Below are 26,147 nucleotides of genomic sequence, written 5' to 3'. Positions count from 1 at the left end.
CTTCCCATGTCAATCAGATTTTCAATGTTATAGCAAAATACATGATGGAAACAACTTAGAAGGAGGAAGTTTGATTTTCACTCATTGTTTCAATACAATTCAGTCTATGGCTGGCTAGCTCCGTTGCATTGAGGATTAGGATGAAGCAGAGCATCATTGTGGTGGGAGTGTTTGACAGAGGCAGATACTCTGTCTTGACAGGAAGCAAAAAAGAAGAAAAACAAAGGAGCTGGAGTTCTGATATGCTCTCAAGATTGCATACACAATGGTCTACTTCTTATGACTAGGCCTGCCCCTAAAGGTTTACACCACCTTTTGTAGCACTGTAGTCTGGCAACCAAGTCAAGAGCACATGGTCTTTGGAGGAGATATCAGATTTGAATGATAGCAGTTATAAAAGTGAGTTTAGCTCTGCCTCTTGGCACAGTGGGATGTCCTGTGCTGCCTTAGGACTTTGCAGAGAAGCCTCACCCCCAAGAAGGGTCTCACTAGATATGTCTCCTTGAACTTGGACATTCTCAGCCTCCAGAACCATTATTTGAATAAACCTTTATTCCTTTTTTTGTCGGTTGTGGGGCTTGAACTCTGAGCCTGGGCGCCGTCCCTCAGCTCTTCAGCTCAAGGAAAGCACTCTACCACTTGAGCCACAGTGCCACTTCCGGTTTTCTGAGTGGTTTATTGGAGAGAAGATTCTCATGGACTTTCTTGCCCAGGATGTCTTTGAACCATGATCCTCAGATCTCAGCCTCCTGAGTAGCTAAGATTACAGGCATGAGCCACTGTTGCCAAGCTCTTTATTCTTTTTTTATGATTATATTTAAGTAGTTGTACAAAGGGGTTCTGAATCAACATGTCAATTTAGGAATACAATGAATCTTGATCAATGACATCCCTTGTGATATTGAGTAGAGAGCTCCCCTATCTCTCCTGGCCCCACCCATCCCCTTAGGTGGGGGATTCCATTTTCATATATGCACATTGAAGATTATTACTGTTTTTGCCCACCCTTCCTCTCTCCATTTGTCTGTCCCTCCTCCTGGACCGCCTCCCTGACAGCACATGTTCCAGCTTTTGTTGAACAGTGTTTGTTGCTCAGAGGAGTTACACTATTGGACTCCTCCTCTGTATTCATACCTTGGTCAATTCATATATATTTGCATATTACACTGTATATTTGTATATATGTTTATAATTTAGATCTAACTTTCACATATAAAATATGTGGCCTTTGTCTCTCTGAACTTGATTTACTTCACCTAATGTAATTTTTTCTAGGTCTTTTCCATTTCCCTGTGAATGGCACAATATTAGTCTTCCTGATAGGTAAAATTCCATCTCACACACGTGTGTGTGTGTGTGTGTGTGTGTGTGTGTGTGTGTGTGTGTGTGTATGCGCGTGCGCGCGCACACATGCATCTTTATATTTCATGTTCCTTTGATTCATTTAGGGCATCTGGGACTGTTCTCATTAACTTAATGAATAGTGCAGCAATGCACATGGGTGTGGAAGTATGAAGTCAAACAATCCCATCTGTGGAATTCCAGAAAATAAGCTAAAACAGGGATAGTTGCCAAGAATAGACAGTTGTGTATGTGTGTGTGTGTGCCTGTCCTGGGGCTTGAAATCAGGGCCTGGCCACTGTCCCTGAGGTTTGTTGCTCAAGGCTAGTACTTTCCTACTTGGGCCACAGCTCCACTTCTGGCTTTTTGGCAATTAATTAAAGACAAGAGTCTCATGAACTTTCCTGCCAGGGCTGGCTTTGAACTGTGATCCTCAGATCTCAGCCGCCTGAGTAGCTAGGATTATAGGCATGCCCCACTGGCACCTGGATGAATAGATACTTTTTAGGCTCACTCAATACTTACCACCAGTTTATTTTTCCCCCCAAGAGTAACTTGTTTGCTTCACCCTATATCTTGCCAGGATTTTGCCAACTTGTGATGCTAAATGGTGTTAATGTGCCTTATTTTTTTCCATTAATAGGGAGATTATCAAGTTTAAAATATTTACTACCTCTTTTCATTTCCATGGTTGTAAATTGTTTATTCATTTCTTTAGCCTGTTTGTTGCTGCTAATTTGAGTAAATTGTCACCCAAACAAAAGCAATTAAAGAACTGAGTGGTGGTAGATTTGGAGTGCTTTGGATTTGGGATCTTTTGGAGAACACACTGTGATTTGCTTCAGAAAAACTTTCCATGACCTTTGTTCTTTCAAATTTTTGGCCTTTGTATGCACCAGAACAGCAGCTCAAACATGTATCAAGCTCCTGGTCAGGCTACATTGCATTGGATTGCATTGGTAGAAGAATAACAAACCCTTCAAGGTTCAGACCCTTGTTGGTTACCAATAGAACCAAAGAAGCATAGCCAAACATGCCAATTTCCCATGACCCTTAAGCAGAGCAACTTGAAACAAAAGGGCCAGATGACTACAACATAGGTTAGGATACCCTGTTGCTGGGTTGCCCATTCCAGACTATAGCACCATGACTTTAATGCCTGCAACTGTGCCCTATGAAGTGAGGCAGAAAGCCACCTACCTCATCAAAATCCAAGAAGCTGTGTCTGTTTCATGATTACCCTCCAGAAAAGATGGAGAGGTGAGTAGGAGATGGCTTTCTAGTAGTGGCTCCTCCCACAACTCCCATGTTCCTAAGTCCTGGAAGGATAATTGTCCATTCTGTCAAAACTTAGGACAAGCAAAATTTCTGGACCATCATGGTGGAGTGATTCCCTCATGCTCTACAGAGAAGTGTTAGGGTTCTGTATAGATATTGCTTTTCAACTTAGGAGTTTCATTAAGTGTCCAATAAGCCACTTTCTTCACTACATCCAAGAAAATCAATATAAACCTCACACCAATAGTAACTATTTTGTTTCCAGGGAGATCTTGAACATTAAGTATCAGATCCTTCTATGTTTTTTTTTTCTTTTTTTCTTTTTTGCCAACACTGGGGCTTGAACTTTGGGCTTGGGTGCTTTCTTGAGCTCTTTTGCTCAAGGCTAGTACTCTACCACTTGAGCCACAGAACCACTTCTGGCTTTTTCTGTGATTAATTGAAGATAAGAGTCTTAGGGATTTTTCTGTCCGAGTTGCCTTTGAACCATGCTCCTCAGTTCACAGCATCTTGAGTAGCTAGGATTACAAGCGTGAGCCACGGGCACCCAGCCAGATCCTTCTATGGATTTGAATCATAATAACACCCAGGAACAGGAACATGAGTTGACACTGAGATGACCATATCTTGTTAGCCTTACAAAGGCCCATGTCATCTCACTAATGGTGTCCATTGAGAAAAATAGGCTTATCTTGAAGGAGGTGGCACAAGGAGCACAACATGCTGATATACTGTGGAAACAATTTCTTTGTTACAAAAGCAGACTGAAGCAAGATGTTAAAGTATGAGCACCATCCTTATTAGATACATTTATGTTTTCTTCCTGCCGGCCCTGTTTCTATCAAGCTGAAAGTTGCTGTGAAAATATTCTGTGTCCCTTGGGAAAGTTGTTAAGCCCAAAAGTCTAATCTCAAAGGTCCCATGGCTCCTCTCATAACTGTATACAAAGCTTCTTACCCTGAAGATCTGGAGGTTGGAAGGTTAAGATCAAGTTGGCTCATTGAAAGGACAATGTGGAAGGGCTTCATCCCTTAGCTTTTTCACTAGTATATTTTATCACTTGAGCTACAGCTCCACTGCTAGCTTTTTTGCTGGCTAATTGGAGATAAAAGTCTCATGAACTTTCAGTGCCCAGGCTGGCTGTGAACCACAATCCTCAGAGCTCAGCCTCCTGAGTAGCTAGGATTATAGATGTGAGTCACTGGTGCCCGGCTTACAATACTATTTTGAAATTATTTCTATATAATTTAACATAAATGTTGATGAGTCTCAATTATGTGAGTTGAGATCTTTGAGATGTAAGATGGGGTGCTTATTTTTGGCACACATGGAAAGATGAAAGTAGCTGAATCCCTAATGAATGTAATTGGAATCTCTTTTTTAATAAAATCCTAAGGATCAAATCAGATTTTCTAACATACTCTGATTGACTCTGTGAGTTTTATTTTGGCTCATCAGTTTATCCGTTTCCTGAAAAGTATTAAATATTTAGAAATGGAAATTTTAATAGAAAAAAGTTTGTAGTTCAGAAACTATCCTTTAGGTATAGCTTCCATTGAACTACTTTGATGTGAAAGTTACTAATATTAACATGGCCTTGGAGGTCTGTACTTCACATTAGTTATTGTTCTTGTTTGGTCTCACATGAAGTCAGGGTGGTCCCCAATGGCCAATGAAATGCAGAGAAAGCAATGTATAGCTTCTGAAGCCAACACCATAAATGGCCTCATAGATCTGCCTTGTCTTTTGAAACATTCAGTCTTGGACCCCTGAGAACAACATATGGAGTCTACGACACTGGAAAGATAGCATGAAGATTTCATGTAGAATGACTCCCAAATAGCACTCCCTCCCAGCTATTTGACTGGTCCCAGCCGAGGCTCTGGATGTAGTATGGAACACAGTTGAATTGGTACTCCCAAGTTGTGCTCAAAATGTAGATTCATGAGTACATTTTAGGCCATTTTAAGTTTCTGGTGATTTTGCAGCAATAGATAATTGAAAAAATACTCATCCCTTGCTGATTGCAGAGTGGGCAAAGATGTGCCAGGCCAAATGAGCATGGGAAAAATTTCAGCCTATGTTGCTGGGTCTATTGACTTATTGATACTATAGAGATATACTGCTTTGGGACTGTCTTTGAGAAGTGACTATGTGGTCAAGATATAGGGGATCTAGAACCATCTGGAGAGCTTGTGGGCAGGCACAAACCCACAACCTACCTTTTCAATCCAGATGGATATGGACATTAAGTTTGACACGAAGGGTAGCCTTCTATGGTAAAGAAATCACAGAGTGTACGTATCAGGAGAGGGTATTTAGGAGGAAGAGGCAGAAGGATCCAAGCAGAAGGCCTACCACTGCCAGACATTGTAGAATTATGCTGCAAGCAAGGCCTTTTTACAGAGCCTGTTCCTCACCTGATTTTGTAATCTGAAACTTAAGCTTGAAGTTGCTACAATTATTGATTAACCAGCAATCTATTTCACTATATCCCTTGAGAGTCTTAATTAGCATACAAAGGATCTGTAGCAAGCACTTGGCTTCAAAGCCAAGAAGAATTGAAGTTGTGTAGTAGCTGCCAGCTTTGTGAATGAGAAAACACAGAGCTGGTTTGGAAAAAGTAATGAGAATTCATGAGGGGGTGGGGCAAAAGAGGAAAAATATATGAGGGGGAAGGAGGGAGGGAGAGAAAACAGTAGGGCTAGCTCTGCTCATTGGCTTTCTACCCTTTCAAATTTTAGTTTTACTTTCTCATTTAATTTTGGATACATATTGAGATGGGAATTAACATAAAGAGGACTTGATCTCTTTAATTAAGGGGGGTGGGAATGGGAGGGCAAGGATGGTAAGGGGAAACAGGAGGAGGCAACAATGCTTGATAAGAAATGTAATCATTACCTTGCTCATGTAATTGTAACCCCTCTGTATGATATTTTCACAATAAAAAAACTTATTAATTAAAAAAATAATTCCTGAAAATATGAATGCTGTGTATAGGTTTGTTTCAGACTTGATTTCTTCATTAATGCCTATTACAAAAAAAATGGGAGTTTTCAAGATGGCCACAAATTGTATTCTTTGCTCATGATGAAGAACATTATCAACTATGGGAAAGAACTCCCATAGGAATCAGAAAACCAAAGTTACATATTTATCTGTGATGAATTAGAGGAGAATAAATAACTTTAAGAAGTTGCACTGTGTGTGTGTGTGTGTGTGTGTGTGTGTATATATACAGTCCTGGAGCTTGAACTGAGGGCTTGGGCACTGTCCCTGAGCTTCAGTTTGCTCAAGGATAGTGCCCTACCACTTGAGTCAGCACTACTTCTGGCTTTCTCTGAGTAGTTTATTGGAGATAAGAGTCTCTCAGACTTTCCTTCCCAGGCTGGCTTCAAGCCATGATTCTCAGATCTCAGCCTCCTGAGTAGTTACAATTACAGGGATGAGCCACCAGTGCTTAGCTCTGTCTTTTTCCTCCTAGTCCTGCTTAGTCACTTGCATTGTGACCACAGATATTCTCTGGATCTCTCTGAATCTCTGCTGCAGTATATAGTGATCAAATTTCAATATTCTACAAGTATAAAATGTCTAAAGGTGATAAAATCCCAATGTATCCTCCTATAGAAATTTCATCTCACTCTAAAGAAGAAAAGATTTTATTGCCTAATATCTGGAACTGCAATTTGCAGCAATTTCCAGTCCTGAAACACTGTACTTTTCTTCCTGGTTGTGCAATGGAGCACCAGAAGTGAAAAGGGGAACATTCTTTATTTTTGTCAGTCATGGGTCTTGAACTTGGGGCCTGGGTGCTGTCCCTGAGTTCTTTTGCTCAAGACTATTGCTCTATCACTTTGAGTCACCGCTTTCTCAGTTTTCTGGCAGTTAGTCTCATGGAGATTCCTGTCAGGGCTGCCTTTGAATCATGATCCTCAAATATCAGCCTCCTTAGTAAACAGGGGAACATTCTTTCCTTCTTTTTTGGGGGGAGGGGGGGTCCGGTTGTGGGGCCTGAACTCTGGGCCTGGGCACTGTCCCTCAGCTCTTCAGCTCAAGGCTAGTGCTCTATCACTTGAGCCACAGCGCCACTTCCGGCTTTTTTCATTTTGCTTATGTGGTGCTGAGGAATCGAACCCAGGGCCTCAGGCATGCAAGGCAAGCGCTCTACCACTGAGCCATCTTCCCAGCCCAAGGGGAACATTCTTAATGCTCAAAATAGAGTATTATTTAGGATTCACACTAGATGGGAATAAGCGTGAGAACATTAAAAAAATGAAGCTTAAATGCTCTTCATTCTGTATTATACAAAAATAACAAAATACTGTGCTGCAGAAACACCAATTTACCTTTTCTATTGCATAAAGAATACATTTGTGTTGTAACATTTGCTCCAGTAGAATAAACATTAATGGTTGGTGTAAATTTTTTTAATAGCCTCAGACAAACCTTATACCATACCACTTGCTTTGAACATATATGATTTGGAAATGGTATATCTTCCACTAGGCTACAACTAACTTGAGATTTTTTAATATTTTTTTTCAGTCATGGGACTTGAACTCTGGGCCTGGGTGCTATCCCTCAGCTCTTCAGCTCAAGGCTAGCCCTCTACCACTTGAGCCACAGAACCACTTCCGGTTTTCTGATGGTTTATTGGAGATAAGAGTTTCACAGCTTTTCCTTCCTCCGGCTAGCTTTGAAGATCTCAGTCCCCTGAGTAGCAAGGATTACAGGCGTGAGCCACCAGCACCTGGCTAATACATTTTTTTAATTGTAAAGATACTGTACAGAGGGGTTACAGTTACATGAGTAATGTAATGAGTACATTTCCTATCGAGCATTGTTACCCCTTCCTTTGTTTTTCCCCTACTATCCCTTCCCTCTCCACCTCCCCTCCCCAACTCCTCCCTCCAACCCCCCTACACTGAGGTGGTAAAGTTCGTTTTCAACATAGTGTCTTGTACCTCTAACTTGAGTTTTGAAAATCCCTTTGCTATAACTCTGTTCTCTCCCCTACTCTCTGGGAGGAGTAGGGAGAGGGAAAATTTATGTTATTCATTCATTTACCTGACAAACATTTTATTGAGCACACAGCATGGATTTGGGACAGGATAGGAAACTCAAAGTTACTTGCCCTTTACTATATGTTTACTATATGTTTTTTTGGTTCTGAGGAATCACAGTTCTAAGAGAAAGCAATAGAGAGAGTTATTCTGAATAAAATGTAACATATGCACTTATGAAATACCATGGTGAATTAATACACGGAGCAATTAATACACATTAAAATGAAAGGCAGGATAGTAAAACAGGCTCTGTTTGGAAGATAACTGCAGGAGGGGTTAGGTTAACAAAGGGGTGAATGAGGATGAATATGATTTAGTTTATTTGCGTGTATGAAAATAGAATAATGAATTGTTTTAAGAAGGGGAGAAGGGAGAGTGACAAAAAAGTATAGTTGATTCAGATACACGTGTACGTATGCAATGCAGAAATGTCATATTGGAACCAGACTTGTATAACTAATGTATGCTCATAAAATAAGTATAAAATCATATTACTAATATGAAGACGGTACCAATTAATTATTTGGCCAAGTATTTGTGCAATTTTAGATCGATAGTCAGAATTTTAAGAAAGTACAGAAGTAGATGAGACACGTTGTAGCTGAAGGTTTTGGAAGGGTGCCCAAGCCAGGAGATACAGTGTAAACTGGAGGGGTGATAGCTGGGAGGAGGACTTCAAGGCCATCTGGTATCAAAATGCATTTCTGTAACCTCATGACAGAAATCACAAAACATGTCGAATATTCAGCTAGACATTCTTTCCAGGACTATGGTTTAGAAACAGAGCCAGGGGCAAAGAGCCAAGATGATAAGTCCAACTTCTCACCTAGTTCCAGGAGGGGCGGAGCTAAGAGCTAGACATGACAGAACTGGGGCGGGGTCAGCCAAGCTTTCACTCCCGCTGAGCAGCCCCGCCTCTAAAAGCTGACGTAGAGTTAAGCGTGATTGGTGTAAGACTACGTAGGCCTCTGTTAGTGGATTACGCAGAGCAGCACTCTGGCTTTTGATTGGCTGTCTGGACGTTAAGCGATCATTGGTTGTCAGGGAGACCGATGAGAAAAGAAGAAGGGGTGTTAGGCCTGGCGGGCAAACCCAGGCTGCGGGCGGCTGGGAAGCTTAGCGGGGCTTTGTCGGGAAAACCGTGGGTTTGAGGTGCCCAGGGTTCACTACACACTTCTGGAAGTGTCTAATAGCGTGCGTCGATCAGCAGCACCCGCAAGCCAGGACCATGGGCTGCTTTTTCTCCAAGAGGCGGAAGGCTGGCAAAGAATCGCAGCCTGAGACTGAGGATGAGCGGCCCAGGCAGTACAGCTGGGACCACCGTGAGAAGGTAAACTCCTGTAGCTTCCCGTCCTAATTTCAGCCCTCTCTAGCTGCCCGGTGAGGCCCCTTATGGACCGGCGATCACTGAAGAAGCCCACTAACACTGCTTTTCTCTCCAACGCGAGTAGCTGAAGTTGGGGTACACGGCTTTGGGGGTGGGTAATTTTAGGGGACTTTGCAGTAATGAACGGGATCTTGTCCAGGTAGTTGAATCCTCTTGGAGGGTTTCCCTGGGTTCTGCACCCTCACTTGGGCTGACTTCCTGTCCGAGGATCGGGCAAGAGGAAGGGAGGGAGGGAGCCGAGAGAATGAGCTGGATCTCAAATCACCTTCTTTTCACACAGGCAGCGCTCAGCGGAGTTTGGTCCGGTGGTCGAGTTACACACACGGAACGATTCTCTTCTTTTCCGCCAGTTCTCTTCTGTGACTCTCTTTTGTCTACCTCCTTGGCAAATTTCTTTGGTGCCTCGTGGTCGTTTCCAATGCTCAATTTTCTCACTTGCTAAGTGGATTGTTCAATGTACACCTTTGCTATCCCTCCTCCAGTTTCTCGAAAGGAATAAGGAATCAAGTCTTAAAATGTGTGTTAAGGCTATATATAAAGTCGAATTACCCGGCATAAACCAAGCAATGTTTATTATTCCATTTTATGAATGAAAACACCCTTATTTTTACTTTTAGTCAGAAACTAAGTAGCCTTTTTTAAAACAGCCCATAGTCTTGCACAAAACACACTTAGTCATACATTTCATAATGGTTCCTCTTTCTACATAGTTCTTCAGTTGGGCTTTGTAAAAATTGGTTAGTAAAATAAGCACTTTTTACTTGCCGTTTACTTTTTTTGATAGACTTATCTATTGTTTTTCTCTTTCAAACAAAACTAGAGATTTATTTCCTAGCGAGTGCAAAGGAACAGTGAACTCTTGCTTAATGCAGTGTATCTGGAACCAAAAAAACCTTATTGTATTTGTTATCAATACTTTCATCCTGTAAACCTTCCTGCTTGAATTCCAAGCCCTAGCACACTTAATTTATGTAAACAATTTTCTACAAGTGTCAGATTTAACAAATTGGAAACTTTCTGCAGAATTCTTAGGCCTATCTGTCTCTGATTCTCAGCCCCTTCTTAGGTCATGTGAGATATTTAATCTCTCTTAGCCAAGCTTCAGAGCTTGTTTTTGTTTTTTGTTTTCTGGTTTTTTTTTTTTAAGTAAGAAAGGAAATGACTTGTTTACTGTTGTATTATATGAGATTGTACTTATCAAAGTTATTGAATGAGTTTTGAAAGATTTTATTTACTCAGCCTTAGGATTTCCGACAAAGCTCTTTAAACATGCATTGTCTGCCACAGAGAAAGTTCTGTTTTCATTTTTATTTTAGTTTTTGTTTTTAAAATCACAGGCTAAAGCTAAAGTGATTTTTAAAGCCTCTGATTCATTCATTGTTTCACAATAAATGGTCTTGTAGTTTGGAATTGTTCATGTTAATCTGTCTTTTAGATTAATGGATGTGTTGTTCTGTTATTTATTCTCTCTCTCGCTGACTAACTGGAAACATTGAAAAAAATACAGTACTTCAACACCAAGATTTTCTCCCCTAGATGAGTGTACAATAACCTTTCTACTATAAAGAGGGAACATTTTTGAAATTGCTACTAGGAACTGAAGTTGTAGAGACATAGCGGATGTTACTGAATAGGTTAAAAAAATCTCATGTTTCTAAGTGTGTGTATAATAACAGTTACAGTGTTTTTTTGTGTGTGTGTGATGCTCAGGATCAAACTCAGTGCTCTGTGCTAGGCAAGTGCTTTACATTGAGCTACATAGTCTAACATACACAGTTTTAAAGCTAGACCAGACAGTTACCATTCAACTTATAAAACTTTAGATATAAAGACAAAATGAAATTCCTTACAACTTGGAAAAGTAGTGTTTAAATATTTCTGATACGGTTTAAACAGAATAACTTTATTAAAGGGCATCCCTTGGGTTTTGGCTTCTCAGTTGAGTAATTGGGTCAGCCTTAGGGGACTGAAGGAAGGAGAAAAAGCCTCAATTAGAAAGAATGTTTGGGGACATGTGTTGTCATGGCAACTGATATACTGTTGTCAACAGTGGAAACAGTTCATTTTCTGTTGCTGCTGACTTCCAAAAGGAAAAGAACTTACTGTAAATTACTATCCTGACATGATGGGAAATGCATTTAGATGTTGAAATCATTGATGCAGGTATGGCTCAGGTGGTAGAGTACTTGAGTGCAAAACCCAGTACTGAAAAAGGGTTACTGTACTAAATCATTTGGAAAAATGCTCTTATCCTTGGTATTTATATTCTGCATTCATTAGTTAAAATTTTATTTAACACGTATATATTCAAATACCAAGGAAAATCCAAAATTATAGAACATATTCCAGCCCTCTAAGAGCTTACTGGAGTTTTAAAGATAAAGTAAGAAATTATTAGGCACCAGTACTCAACACCTATAATTAGCTACTTAGGAGGCTGAAATCTGAAGACCATGGTTAAAATCCAACTGGGCAGAAAAGTCTGCAGACTCCATTTCCAATTAACCAGCAAAATGTTGGATTGGCTCAAGGGGTAGCACAAGGCCCTGAATTAAGTCCTGGTACACACACACACACACACACACACTTAAGTTAACATGAAGTTCTTTATCCCAATACTCTTCCTCAACAATAGAAATGAGGATTCGTTCTCTAAATGATAGCTTGAGTGTAAAAGCTGTGATCTAAGTATGAAGGATACAATTATATTTTCTACATAATTGTATCTATGTCTCATACTTGAATTTTTATCTTATACTTTATAAGCATAACAGTTAACAAAAATCTTGTATTAGACATTTAATTGTCTATTGTTTAACTTTGGGTAAAGCCACAAATTTGTGCATTTCAGGTTCCTTGCCTATCAAGTGGGGCTGTGCTAAAGAATCCTTCACTGTTGAATAAGGTAAAGGCCTGTCCTGAAGAGAAGAGGTTAGACGGCCATGTTCATCTTCAAGGACAGAGCTTTACGCAGGTCATAGTTCCCAGAATTAGCTGGGTGTAGTGGTTCACACCCATAATCCTAGCTACTCAGGAGGCTGATATTTGGAGGATCAAATTTGAAGCCAGCCTGGACAGAAAAGTCTTTGAGACTTCATCTCCAATTAACCAGCAAAATGCCAGACTGGAGGCGTGGCTCAAGCAGTAGAACTCCAGCTATGATCGAAAAAGCCAAGCGAGAACACAAGGCCCTGAGTTCAAGCTCTGGCACAAAGAAATCCCAGAGTTGTTCATCAACAGAAGGGGTAACTTTGTGAAGAAATGATCTCTGTTAGAATATCCATAGGTTAAGACAGTAACCATTAGAATAAAAAAAAAAGTGTCTGCACTGAGAAGGAGGCTAGATGCTATATTAGTCTTCTTTTAAGTATGTAAGATAGTCTAGTTATCTGTTGTTGAATATTAAACCATCCCAAAACTTAATAGTGTAAAATAATGGCATATGTGGAAATGTAATGATGAAATACTCCCTGTATAACTAATGTCAGCTAATAAAAAACTGTGAAACAATGACAAGTATTTATTTTGTTCAGAACTCTACATTTTGTGTAAGGTTAAGCAAGGGTGACTGCTCAATATGGCATCAACTCTGGGCAGCTTACTTGGAGACTCAAGACCTTACCTTCAAGATGGCTTATCCACAGAGCTGGTTGGCAAGTGGATGCTAGCTTGGACTAAGTGCTATATGCTGTCCATGTAGCTGGGCCTTCTTACAGCCTAATGGCTAGGGTCCAAGGTCAAATGGCACCAGAGAGTTTGGCAGAAGCTGCACTAGCAGCTTCTTTATTACAAATAATAAATTTCATGATTTTATCGTAGATTTTCATGGAAGTCAAACTGTGAGATGAATTTTAAGAAAAAATTTTTTATTGCTGCTCAGCCAAAGAATAAGAGATTTACTTTTGTCTTCTGTTAGGAACATAATGCTTAACTTAGTTTAGTAACTTTAAGACGTTAAGTTAACACCACATGAATTCCAGCCCCTACATTTTTTTTTGTTTTGAAAGTATATCCATCACTTTTTAAGAATTGTAAGAAGTCCCCTGTGTAATCCTAGTTACTCAAAAGCCTGAGATCTAGAAGATAACAGTTTGAGGCCAGCCTGAGCAGAAAAGAGGGAAAAGTCCATCTCCAATGTAACCTGCAAAAAGCTGATTGTAGGCATGGCTGAAGGCCGAAAGCACGCCTCAAATAGTAGAGTGCTACTCTAGCAAAAACAAGGCCCTGAGTTCATATCCCTGTACCACACACACACACACACACACACACACACACACACACACACAATTTATAATAAAATATATATTAAAAAACTAAATATAGCCTAAACTAAACTCACTTCTTGTAATTTTAGACATTTTGAGAGTGAGAAACTTTTGCAAAGTTATGGATCTAAGCTTTAGATTGATTGTTATATTTTTGTTTTGAAGAACTCTAAGGAATTGTTGAGAAAGTAGAGCAACATAAATCTTGAGTTTCTCTTTTGAAGACTAGGTTGAAAATCCAAATAATTTTATAGTACAAAACTGTTAACCTTGGACTATTTTGATGTATGAGGAGTTTCTCCCTATGATCTAGGAAAACTGGGAATGTCCAGAGAAAATAAGAAGAATAGTAAATTACTAACTTCAGCACTGGCAGCTGTTAGGGAATGGATGTCAGATTCATATGTTAAAGATCTTAACCCCTCTATGGTTGGATTTGGAGATAAGCCTTCTAAGGAAATAGTTAAGATTAAATGAGGTCATAAGATGGGGCTCTGATCTGATAGAATTAGTGTCTGTATAAGAAGGCTAACCAGAGATTGAACACATACATAGAGGAAAGTCCTGGTGAAGACAAAGAGAAGACTTTTACAGTCAGAGCTAACACAGACTGCCATAACAAAATACCCCAGACTAGATAACTCAACAGAAGGTGTTTTCTCAGAGTTCTAGAGCCTGGAAATCCCAAGCTCATCATGCCAGAAAATTGAGTGAACAAGACTCTTCCTGGTGTTTGCTCTGCCCTATGATGAGCTTTTCTCTATATGAGTGTTCTGTTGCTCCAAGGGAAAGAGGATAGGAGAGAGAGAATCTCACATCTTTTCTGCATCTTGTAAGAATACTAACCCATAACATAACCCAGCTCAGTAATTCCAGAATAGATTTTTAGGGTGATATGGGTCAAAGTACATTGTACACATGAATGAACATATTAAATTGAAACTCCTTTGTACCACTATTTAAGGATAATTGAAAAAGTAATAGATTTTATTTTTGTATTTGAAACAAAAAAGCCTTAACTCCAAGTAATTTTTATAGTTGAAATTTATCAGTTAAATATGGGTTACAATATGGGTTGTATCACTTGCTATGCTGATATTAGTTAAATTCTTATATGTAACAACTATTTTTTTAAATTTTTAGTTATTTTTTATTGTGAAAATACTGTACAGAGGGGTTACAATTACATGGGCAAGATAATGAGTACATTTCTTATCAAGCATTGTAGCCTCCTCCTTTGTTTCCCCTATATGTAACAACTATTAAATGATTTTTTTGAGAATTAAAAAAAATTATTGTAAAGGTGATGAACAGGGGGGTTGCAGTAATGTAAGTAGGTAAGTAAGTTAATGAGTACATTTCCTTTTAAACATTGTTACTCCGCCCTCAATTTCTCCCACTTACCACTCCCCACCAAGTTGTAAAGTTCATTTCCAACATAGTGTCTGGTAAGTATCATTGTAGCATTAGTTCATCCTTTGTCCTGCTGTTTCTGTGAGTCCCTTTCCTTTCCATGGATCAGATAAGCTTATATACAAGACAAAGGGTACAAAAAACTAAAATAGAAAGAAAAAATAGAAATAACTGCATATATGACTTAAAAAGAACCTCTTGTTTCCAATTCTTGGGGTTCATTTTAATATACTTCATTATATATAGTCCTATGCACCTAGCAATAAGGCTATTGTGATCCCCTACTAATAATATAAATGATTTATTTTTATCCTAGCACTATTTATTTACCCAATTCTCAAATAAATATGCATGTAAATGTTAAAATTTATGTGTGCTTTATGCAAAGATAATTTGGCCAGAGTCTTGAATTCCAAATCAAACCCAAGGAAGATAGACACATAATTTTGCTTCAGTTTTAAGAAGCCAGACACCAGTGGCTCATGCCTGTAATCCTTCCTACTCTGGAGGCTGAGATCTGAGACTCAAGGTTCAAAGGATAATGAAATGATGATGCAAAGTAATTCACTGCAATATTCAACTCTCCTGCTTCCCTGTTCCCCCAATTGTGTACTCCAGCAAATATAAAACTTTTTTTTTACTCATGCATTTGCTAATCAAGGTAAACTTACTTACTGGCTCCAATTGTTCATCTTTCTACTGCTGCTCTACTATTTTTTGTCATGCAAATTTGCAGTTCTTTTCATTAAAGAATTAAACATCCCTAATTCATTACTTGGAGAGTGGCTATGGGACTTGCTTTGGCTAATTCCATAGCTGGGAGAATGAAAGCCTGTCAGTATAAAAAAAAAAAACGAAAGGTAGGTTCAAAGCCACTTAGGGCAAGAAAGTCCATGAGACTCTTATGTTCAACTAACTACCAAAAGCCAGAGCTGTGGCCCAAGTGGTAGAATACTAGCCTTGAGCAAAAAAGTTCAAGGACAATGTCCAGGCCCTGAATTCAAGCCCAAGGACTGGAACAAAAAATTTTAAGAAATTTCTGGTACAGTGAAATAAACAAGGCCTTTGTAGAGATAGGCCAATGTCAAGGTCCCCCCCTCCCCAACTCCTTTTGATCTTATCCATACTATGGGGCATGGATTGGTGCCAGGAAGACAAGCAGAAAACGACTGGAAGATGTTTTTACCCTCTCTAAGGTCTAAAGCAGAACTGACTTGAAACCACTCTTTCCTGTTCCTTTTTCCAACTTGAAGGTCTGGACTAGATGAAGATCCTATTGGCCCACCCTCCTCTGCTGACTTTTGCACATGGAAGCCTTAACCTCTTTTTATTTCATGTATGGGAAAGAAGATGATATAAAATGGAGAGTTGGGGCATGGCTCAAATGGTAGAGTCTGCCTAGTCCTTGTGAGACCCTGAGTTCAAACTCCAGTACCACTAAAAAAATGACTGAGAGCATAGATTAAAAGGAATTAATCTGCCAGGCTTTATATTCATTTCTTTTATTTTCCCACTCAGAAGTTGGACAACTTGGATAGTACCACCAACCAGGCATCTATAAGAAGACAATTTTGTTTTTAGTGCTATCGAACCCAGAGCCATGTATATGGTAGGCAAGTGCTCTACAACTCCCAGTTCCTATTTTGTTATTTTATGTGTGGCCCTGAGCAGCTAGGCAGATGCTCTTACTTCTGAACCACTCCTCCAGCTCTGATTTTTGCTTATTATTTTTGGGAAAGGTTCTCAATTCCTGCCTGTGTGTGCCTGGGCATGATCCACATGCAGGCTTCCTGTTTGGCTATGACAAGGGGTACATACTACCATGTCCAGCTCTTTGTTTAGAAGAGGTTTCATGACGTTTTCTTCCTTGCCTCACCTCAAACAGTGATGCATCCAATCTCAGACTCCCAGTAGCTAGGATTATGAGCACCTGGTGTCCAGTTTCTCATGTTATTCTTGATCATTACCAGAGTTCCATTGTTTTGGAGATAGAGTGGGGAATGGGGTGGGGTAAAGAGAAGCCTCAAGTTCCCCTTTAACTGAATGAATGATTATCAAACTTACTTATTAGTCATAAAACAACCTTAAACCACCTGTCCCAGCTAAGCAAGATTGGATTACTGGCATGCGAAGAATGCTTGGGGATGGGGTGGTGGCAGGCACTGTTGTAGGTTCCTTTGTGTTGCTTATGTTTTAGTGGAGGGAGAGGATAGACTAAACAGAATTTGTACTTGGTAAGTTTTAAGAAAGCTAAGTGTTTTGGAGAAAAGTAGGTAAAGAGATCATGTTGGGAGAAATGTTTTAGTTTGCAATAGACTGGGTACAGGATCCAGCCAAACATTTATGGTGCTATAGGGGACAATGACTAGTTAATATACCACAGATAATTGAGAAAAGGGAGCATGTTTTTTGTTGATGGAATCCAAAAATGTTTGATAGAGCTAAGAGAGGCCTTCTGGGAAAAGGAATCAGAGAGCATGTACATCTCAGCAAGTTCTCCACCTTGACTGAACAATGATATTTTCATGGGGGTTAGTTAGGTTAAGTAACTATCACATAGTGATGATTTACATGGAAAGATTTCCCAATCCTGGATCATTTTCACACAATCTGGGATATGTCCAATTGGTGTGGTATTTTCTTTTGAAAAGGATTAATTTGCTGTTTTTTTCATATATGAGTATACATCAAACAAAGTAGAAATTCTCTTCTTTTGTTCTATCTCAGGCAATTGTTTGGCAGGATGGTAGCATGGGTTAGAATTGTTTTCCTTTCTTTTGTCTCCCTCCCCCTTTTTGTGGCTGTCCTAAGACTTGAACTAAGGGCCTGGGCACTGTTACTGAGCATTTTCTATTAAGGGTAGTGCTCTACCACTTGAGCCATAGCTCCATTTCTGGCTTTTTGCTGGTTAATTGGTGCTGGGGAATCGAACCCAGGGCCTCATGAATGTGAGGCAAGCACTCTACCACTGAGCCAACTTCCCATCCCCTTTACATATTTTTTGCCCAGGCTGGCTTCAAACCTTGATCCTCAGGTCTCAGCCTCCTAATTAGCTAGGATGACAGCTGTGAGCCACCAGTGCCAGGTGATATGCATATTTTTAAACCTGAAAAATGCTGAAATCCAAAAACACTCATTCTCAGTGTTTCAGATAAGAAATATTCAATTTGTATTAGCTTTTATTTAAGCTTTTAATTTCTTATTTATAATAACCTATTTTAAGGGAATTGTTCATGAACAAAATATTGTCAAAATTATCAGTATATAGTTATTCATACTGTTGTTTAGTTTTGTTTTTGGTGCCAGTACTGGGGCTTGAACTCAGGGCTGGGAAGCTGTCCCTTAGCTTTTTCATTCAAGGTTGGTATTCTACCACTTGAGCCACAGATCCACTTCCAGCCTTTTGGTTGTTAATTGGAGGTTAAGTCTCACAAATTTTCTTGCCCAGACTGGTTTCAAACCATGATCCACCTGAGTAGCTAGGATTATCGGCATCAGAGCACAGCTGTTGCCCACATTTCTTATTTTCCATTGTGTGTGTGTGTGTGTGTGTGTGTGTGTGTGTGTGTGTGTGTGTGTGTGTGTGTGTGTGTGTGTGTTACTGTGGTTTTGACTTAATGCTTTGAACTTACTAGGCAAGTGCTTTTGCCTAGGCTAGAATAGACCATGATCTTTTTATTTATATTTGCATAGCTTGGATTGTAGGTGCACATCAAACTTTTTATTTGATGAGATGGGGATAGAATTTTTTGCGTGTGCTGTCCTTGGCCTACGATCCTTCCAATCTCCACTTCTCAAGTTTCTAAGATTAGTGTAATCCACTAGTGCCTGGCTAGTTACTCTCGTTGATCTCTATTTATAATTGTATTCACCTTTTTACTCATTATGTTGTTGAGTTTTCTTGCTTCTTAATCTTTTTGCTGGAATTTTTTATTGGAACATTTTTGGGCTTTGCTGATCTTCTCTATTATATTTGATTTCTAAACCCTTAATCTCTGATATGATTTTATCGTATGTGATATCTTTTTTTTTAATGTTGGCACATGGGGATTTAATTGAAAAAAAAAAAAGAAATCTAGAAAGAATGCTATTATGTGAACTGGAACCATGCCAAGCCACTCCCTTGTGATATCTTAACATTTAATTGAAGGTACTTTTAGATTTTGTGATTTCTTCTTTAACCTGTAAATTATTCAGCATTTGGTGATTTCAAATTGATGATGATAAGGATGTTTTTTTGGTGTGCCAATTCTGGTGCTGGAACACTGAGTTTTTTTTGCTCAAGGCTGGCACTCTATCACTTGAGCCACAGCTCCACTTCCGGCTTTTTGGTGGTTAATTGGAGATAAGAGTTTTACAGACTTTCCTTCCTGAACTGGCTTTGAACCAGGCTCCTCAGATCTTTCTTAGTAGCTAGGATTACAAGCATGAGCTATCAGCACCAAGCTTAAGGATTTTTGTTTTTTTTGTTTTTTGCCAGACCTGGGACTTGAACTCAGAGCCTGGGCTATGTCCCTGAGCCTTTTTGTGCTCAAAGCTAGTGTTCTACCACTTAAGCCATAGTGCCACTTCTGGCTTTTTCTGACTAGTTTATTGGAGATAAGAGTCTCACAGACTTTCTTGCCAGGGCTGACTTTGAGCCATGATTCTCAAGATCTCAGCCTCCTGAGCAGCTTGGATTGCAGGTGTGAGCTACCAGCACCTGGCTTCAAGGATTTTTTTGAAGTTGCTTTTGTTATTAACTTCTACCTCGATTAAATATTAATCCAAGATAATGGTCTGTAAGTTATAATTTTTTCTGAGGCTTTGTATGTGGTCTAGTACCATTAGTTCTGTGATAGTGTCTTACTTTTAGCACAGGCTAGCCTACAACTCCCAGTCCTCTTGTCTTGGCCTTCTGAGTGCTAGGATTATAGGCATGCATCATTAAGACTAATTTAATTCATTATTTCATAGTACTGAGGTTTTGAGCTCACAGCCTCATTTGTGAGGATGGTGTGGTACCACTTGAACCACACCTCCAGTCCAGTTTTTTATTGGCTCTTTTTGAGACAGGGTCTTATTTTATACCTATATATGTACCTGAGCTGCCATCTACCAACTTTAGAACTCTTGTGGCACAGGCCAGCTTCCCTTCCCCCCCCCCCCTTTATTATTTTACTTTATTTTATTATTTTGTTTGCTTTTGTTTGAGGGGCTTGAACTCTGTGCTTGGGCGCTGTCCCTATGCTCTTCAGCTCAAGGTGAGCACTCTACTGCTTGAGCTACAGTGCCACTTTCAGTTTTCTGGTGGTTTATCGGAGATAAGAGTCTCACAGATTTTCCTGCCCGGGCTGGCTTTGAACCGTGATCCTCAGATCTCAGCCTCCTGGGTAGCTAGGATTACAGGAGTGAGCTACTAGAGCCTGGCTATTTTATTGTAAAGGTGAGGTACAGAGAGGTGTTACAGTTACATATGTAATGAGTATATTTCTTGTCAGTGTTACCGTCTCCCTCACTTTCTCCCTCTAGCTTTTGTGGAGATGGACTCTCATGGATTTTCTTCTAGTGTTGGCCTGGCACTGTAATTTTCTTGATTTCAGCCTTCCATAAAGCTTGGGATGACAGATAGACACTACTACACCCACCTATGGGTGGAGAAAGAAAGCGTTGCTACTGATTCTGCCCTTGGAACCCCCCCCTCCACCCGTGTGTGTGTGTGTGTGTGTGTGTGTGTGTGTGAGTACTGCAGCTTGAACTCAAGGCTAGCACTCTAGTGCTTGAGCTACAGCTCCACTTACATCTTAATTGGATATAATAGTCTCATGGACTTTATTGCCTGGGCTGGCTTTGAACTGGGATCCTCAGCTCTCAGCCTTCTGAATGGCTAGGATTACAAGTGTGAACTAATGGCACCCAGCCTGGCCTTGACCTTTCATCCTCCTGTTCTCAGCCTCTTGAGTAGCTACGATTATAGGCAAAAGTCACTAGCTCCCATCCTGATTTGATTAAAAAAAGTGCTTGGAAAAATTTAAGTTTACTGTAGTTGTTGGATGTGGAAGTGAAACTTATTTATTGACTGGTTCAGAACTTCTATATTTGTTAATTTTAATTTTTGAGTCTATTTGACCTATCAGTAATTGAGAAAGGGCTGGCAAGGTGGCTCAGTGGTAGAGTGCTTGCCTTGCATGCATGAGGCCCTGGGTTCGATTCCTCAGCGCCATATAAACAGAAAAAGCCGGAAATGGGGCTGTGGCTCAAGTGGTAGAGTGCTAGCCTTGAGTGGTAGAGCTGAGGGACAGCATCCAAGCCCAGAGTTCAAGAACCATGACCGACCAAAAAAACCCCCACAACAAAACAGCAACAACAAAAACAAAAAAATAGGAAGTGGCGCTGTGGCTCCAGGGTAGAACACTAACCTTGAGCTGAAGAGCTGAGGGACAGCGCCGAGACCCAGAGTTCAGGCCCCACGACCGACAAAAAAAATAAATAATAATAATAATTGAGAGAAATCAGGCACCTGTGGCTCACTCTGTAATCCTAGTTACACAGGATGCTGAGATCAGAGGAATGCAATTCAAAGCCACCCCAGGCAGGAAAGTCCATGGGACTCTTATCTCCAATAAACTACTCTGAAAAAAAGGGAAGTAGCCTTGGGTAAAAGAAGGTCAGGGACAGAGCCCAGGCCCTGAGTTCTAGCACTGTGACTGGAAAAAAATGTTGAGAGAAGCAGCATTAGAAAGTAGTCCTTAGAGGATTGTGAGTTTGAGGAAAACTTGGGTTGAGTAGTAAGTTCCAGGCCAGCCTCAGCTACTATTAAGACCCTCTCACAAAAAAACAAACAAACAAAACAATAACAAAACATGCCTTTTGGATGTAGTGACTCATACCTGCAATCATACCTGAAAAAACAGCTCAAAACCATTTTTAAAAGACTGGATGTGTGGCTCAAGTGGCAGAGAGCACTTGCCTAGCAAGTGTGAACCCAGTATTTAAATCCCAGTACTATAAAAAAACTTTATATTTTATTTTAGATTTTATTTCTTTTAATTTTAGAAAGAATGACTTTTATTTTTTATGTTTTTTAATTGCAAAAATAGAGTACAGAGGGGTTACAGTTACATGAGTAAGGTAATGAATACATTTCCTATCAAGCATTACCTCCTCCTTTGTTTTCCCCTACCATCCCTTCCCTCCCTACCACCCAAACTCTCCCCTCCCCTTCAAGTTGTAAAGTTTGTTTTCAACATAGTGTCTTGTACATCTCATTTTTACAATGGGTAAACCTATGTCCTTATTTCAGCATTTTGTTATTTCCCTCCTCCCCCCCCCAAATTAGAAAAATATATACAAGATGCAGGGCACTCATGTCAAATACAGTGAAAACAGGGGTTATACTGTGGGGAAAGAACATACAAGAGAAACAAAAAAAAATCACATAGTACATTATAAATATGGTAAAAACAATAGTAAGAAAGAAAAAACAAGTTGTGTCCCTGTCTTGGGGTTCATTTCACTTAACATCATCCTATATGGTCATATGTACATAGCTTTTGACCTTTTCTGCTTGTCCTAGACATATACTAGTTATTGCAAATAAGGGAAACCATGGGACCTATGTTCCTTTGGGCCTGGCTTACTTCACGTAATGTAATTTTTTCCAAGTCTTTCCATTTCCTAACAAATGGGGCGATGTCATTCTTTCTGATGGAGGCATGGTATTCCATTTTAAATATGTGTGTGTGTGTGTGTGTGTGTGTGTGTGTGTATGATATACCACATTTTCTTGAGCTATTCATCCACTGAGGCATCTGGGTTGGTTCCATTTCTTAGCTACGGTGAATAGTGTTGAGATAAACATAGTTGTGCTGGTAACTTTAGTATAGCCTTGTTTGTGATTGGGTAAATGCTCAAAAGTGGGATTGCTGGGTCATAAGGGAGTTCTATGTGGAGTCTTTTGAGGAACCTCCATACTGCTTTCCAAAGTGGTTGAATAAGTTTACACTCCCCCCAACAATGCAGTAGGGTTCCCTTTTGGCCACATTCCCTTCAGCATCTGTTGCTATTAGATTTCTTTATTATAGCCATTCTAAACGGGGTGAGGTGGAATCTCAATGTTGTTTTGATTTGCATTTTTTATGGCTTGAAAAGTTGAGCATTTCTTCATGTGTCTATTGGCCGTTCTTATTTCCTCTTTAAAGAAGTTTCTCTTTAAGTCTTTAGCCCAGTTATTTATTGGGCAGTTGTTTCTTTGAAGATTTGTTCTTGGGGGATTTAATTTTTTGAGTTCCAGGTATATTTTAGATATGAGACCCTTGTCCGTTGTATGGCTAGTGAAGATCTTCTCTCCCAATTCATGGGCTTTCTATTGATCTTGCTAGCTATGTCCTTTGCCATGCAGAAGCTCTGCAACTTCATGCAATCCCATTTGTCCAACCTCTCTTTGATTTGTTGTGTTTCTGTGTCTCTATTAAGAAAATTTCGGCCTGCGCCAAGGAGACCTAGGGTTTCTCCTATTCCATCCTGTAATGTTTTCAGAGTGTCTGCTTTGACTCTGAGGTCTTTGATCCATTTGGTGTTGATTCTGGTGCAGGGTGATATATAAGGATCTAGTTTTAGTTTTCTACAAGTAGTTAGCCAATTTTGCCAGCATCATTTACTGAAGAGGCTGTATTTCTTCCATTTTACTTTTTTAGCTCCCTTATCGAAGATTAGATGGCTATAGGTCTGTAGGTTCATTTTTGGGACTTCAGTACTATTCCATTGGTCCTGAGGTCTGTTCTTGTGCCAGTACCAAGCTGTTTTGATTACTATGGCTTTGTAGTAGAGTTTGATATTTGGTATTGATATTCCTCCAGCACTGTGCTTTCTCTTAATGATTGTTTTTGCTATTCAGGGTCTTTAATGTTCATATGAATTTTAGGATTGCTTCTTCTATTTCATTGAAGAATGAGACTGGAATATTGATAGGTATCACATTGAATGTGTAGATAGTCTTTGGCAGTATTGCCATTTTCACGATGTTAATCCTCCCAATCCAGGAGTATGGGAGGTTTTTCTACTTCCTAAGTTCTGCCTTAATTTCCTTTTTTAGGTTTTTAAAGTTTTCATCATAGAGGTCTTCTACTTCTTTAGTTAAGTTAACTCCTAGGTATTTTATTTTTTGTGGGGCTATTACAAAAGGAGTTGTTTTCCTGATTTCAGCCACACTTTTCTCATTGTTGGCATACAGAAAAGCCATTGATTTTTGAGGGTTCATTTTTTAAAATTTTTTATTGTAAAGATACTATACAGAGGGTTACAGTTACATGAGCAAGGTAATGAGTACACTTCCTATTGAGCATTGTTACCCCCTCCATTGTTTTCCCCCTACCATCCCTGCCCTCCCTACCTTCCCCGAGGTTCTTTTTTTTTTTTAATTGTGATTAAGTGACTACATAATTTCCCGAATTTCACAGTATTGTGGAATAATGATGCTCATTTAAAGTCACAAGTTCATTCTAACTTTCCTGGAGCAAATTGTCTATCACAGTCTATAACATATAATGGTGTACACATATACACCATACATGTGATCAGCAGCATGGGGATATTTAGTAGTGGTTCGACCAGATGAGTGGGAGTTCTTTGTTTCTTAAGTCCTGTTAATTTTGTCATATCACCTAACATTTTGGGTTTAGCATCCACTTATTAGGGAGACCATGTACCGTTTGTCTCTTTGCTCTTGGCTTACCTCGCTCAACATGATTCCTTCTAGCTCCATCCATTTCCCTGCAAATGTCATTATTTTGTCATTTCTAATGGCTGCATAATATTCCATTGTGTATAGATACCACAATTTTTGGATCCATTCATCTGTGGTGGGGCATCTGGGTTGTTTCCATATCCTAGCTATTGTGAACAGTGCTGCAATAAACATGGAGGTGCACGTGTCCTTGTGTATTGGTTCAGGGTTGTGTATTGTTCAGGGTAGATGGTATGACTGGGTCGTAAGGGAGGTCAATCTTAGCTTTCTAAGGACCCTCCAGACTGCTTTCCAAAGTGGTTGTATAAGTGTACATTCCCACCAGCAGTGTAATAGGATTCGTCTTTCTCCACATCCCCTCCAGCATTTGTCGTTGGCTGATTTGTGGATGTGGGACATTCTGACTGGGGTACGGTGGTATCTCAGGGTTGTCTTTATTTGCATTTCCTTCACCACCAGGGATGATGAACATTTCCTCATGTGTTTCATTGCCATTTTTATTTCTTCATCTGAGAAGTCCCTCTTTAGTTCCCTTGCCCATTCAGTAATTGGTTTGTTAGGTTTGGGAGGGATTGGTTTCTTGAGTTCCCTGTATATACAGGATGTTAACCCCTTGTCTGATATATTGCTGGTAAATATTTTTTCCCAATTAGTTGGTTGTCTTTCTAGCTTGGTTGCAATAGATTTAGCTGTGCAGAAGCTTTTTATTTTAAGGTAGTCCCATTTGTCCAGTCTCTCTCCAATTTGTTGTGACCCTGGGACTCTGTTCAGGAAGTTCCTTCCTGTGCCTATTAGTTCAAGTGTCTCTCCTACTCTGTCCTGCAGTAGTTTCAGAGATTCAGGTTTAATGTTAAGGTCTTTAATCCATTTTGAGTTGATGTTGGTGCATGGTGATAAGCTGGGGTCCACTTTTAGTTTTCTGCATGTGGCCGCCCAGTTTTCCCAGCACCAGTGGTTGAAGAGGCTGTGTTTCTTCCATTGTATGTCTTTGGCTCCTTTGTCGAATATCAGCTGGCTGTAGGCCTGTGGATTTATTTCTGGATCTTCTATTCTGTTCCATTGGTCTTCGGGTCTGTTTTTGTGCCAGTACCATGCTGTCTTTGTTATTATAGCTCTGTAGTAGAGTTTGAAATTCGGCATGGATATCCCTCCCATGTTGTCTTTATTCCCTAGAATTGTTTTGGCTATTCTAGGTCTTTTGTTGTTCCATATGAATTTTTGGACTGTTTTCTGTATTTCAGTGATATACGTCATTGGGATTTTAATAGGAATTGCATTGAATTTGTATATTAATTTTGGCAGTATTACCATCTTTACTATATTAAGTCGGCCTATCCAAGAGCATGGGAGGTCTTTCCATTTCCTAGTGTCTTCTGTAATTTCTTTCTTTAACTTTTTATAGTTTTCATTAAATAGTTCTTTTACATCTTTGGTTAGGCTAATTCCTAAATATTTTATTTTTTGGGAGGTTATTGTGAATGGGGTTGCTCCCTTTATTTCTTGAGGGTTAATTTTATACCCTGCTACTTTGCCAAAATTTCAAGTCAGCTCGAGTAATTTGGGAGTGGAGTCCATGGGATTCTTTAAATACAAGATCATGTCATCTGTAAAGAGGGAGAGTTTTACTTCATGTTTCCCTATTTGGATCCCCTTTATGTTATGACTTTTATTTT

The 26,147-nt window shown here is 39.6% G+C and overlaps 1 protein-coding gene across 2 annotated transcripts in view; it reads left to right on the top strand.

Annotated features, from left to right (window-relative positions):
- The first annotated feature begins 8,742 nt into the window (after window positions 1-8,742).
- Window positions 8,743-26,147, top strand: part of Rp2 (RP2 activator of ARL3 GTPase) — a 41,392-nt gene continuing 23,987 nt past the window's right edge. For both annotated transcript variants that reach the window (XM_042684466.1, XM_042684465.1), the window contains exon 1: window positions 8,743-9,015. In XM_042684466.1, coding sequence (XP_042540400.1) covers window positions 8,914-9,015 — 102 coding nt within the window. In that variant the 5' untranslated portion in view covers window positions 8,743-8,913. The remainder of the gene's footprint in view (window positions 9,016-26,147) is intronic.

The sequence above is a fragment of the Dipodomys spectabilis genome, unplaced genomic scaffold (assembly GCF_019054845.1).
Source record: "Dipodomys spectabilis isolate Male_0828 unplaced genomic scaffold, ASM1905484v1 ptg000087l, whole genome shotgun sequence".
In the NCBI taxonomy this organism is placed as follows: Eukaryota; Metazoa; Chordata; class Mammalia; order Rodentia; family Heteromyidae; genus Dipodomys; species Dipodomys spectabilis.
The sequence above is the reverse complement of the archived record's forward strand: the minus strand, read 5'-3'. Positions and strand labels throughout refer to the sequence as shown.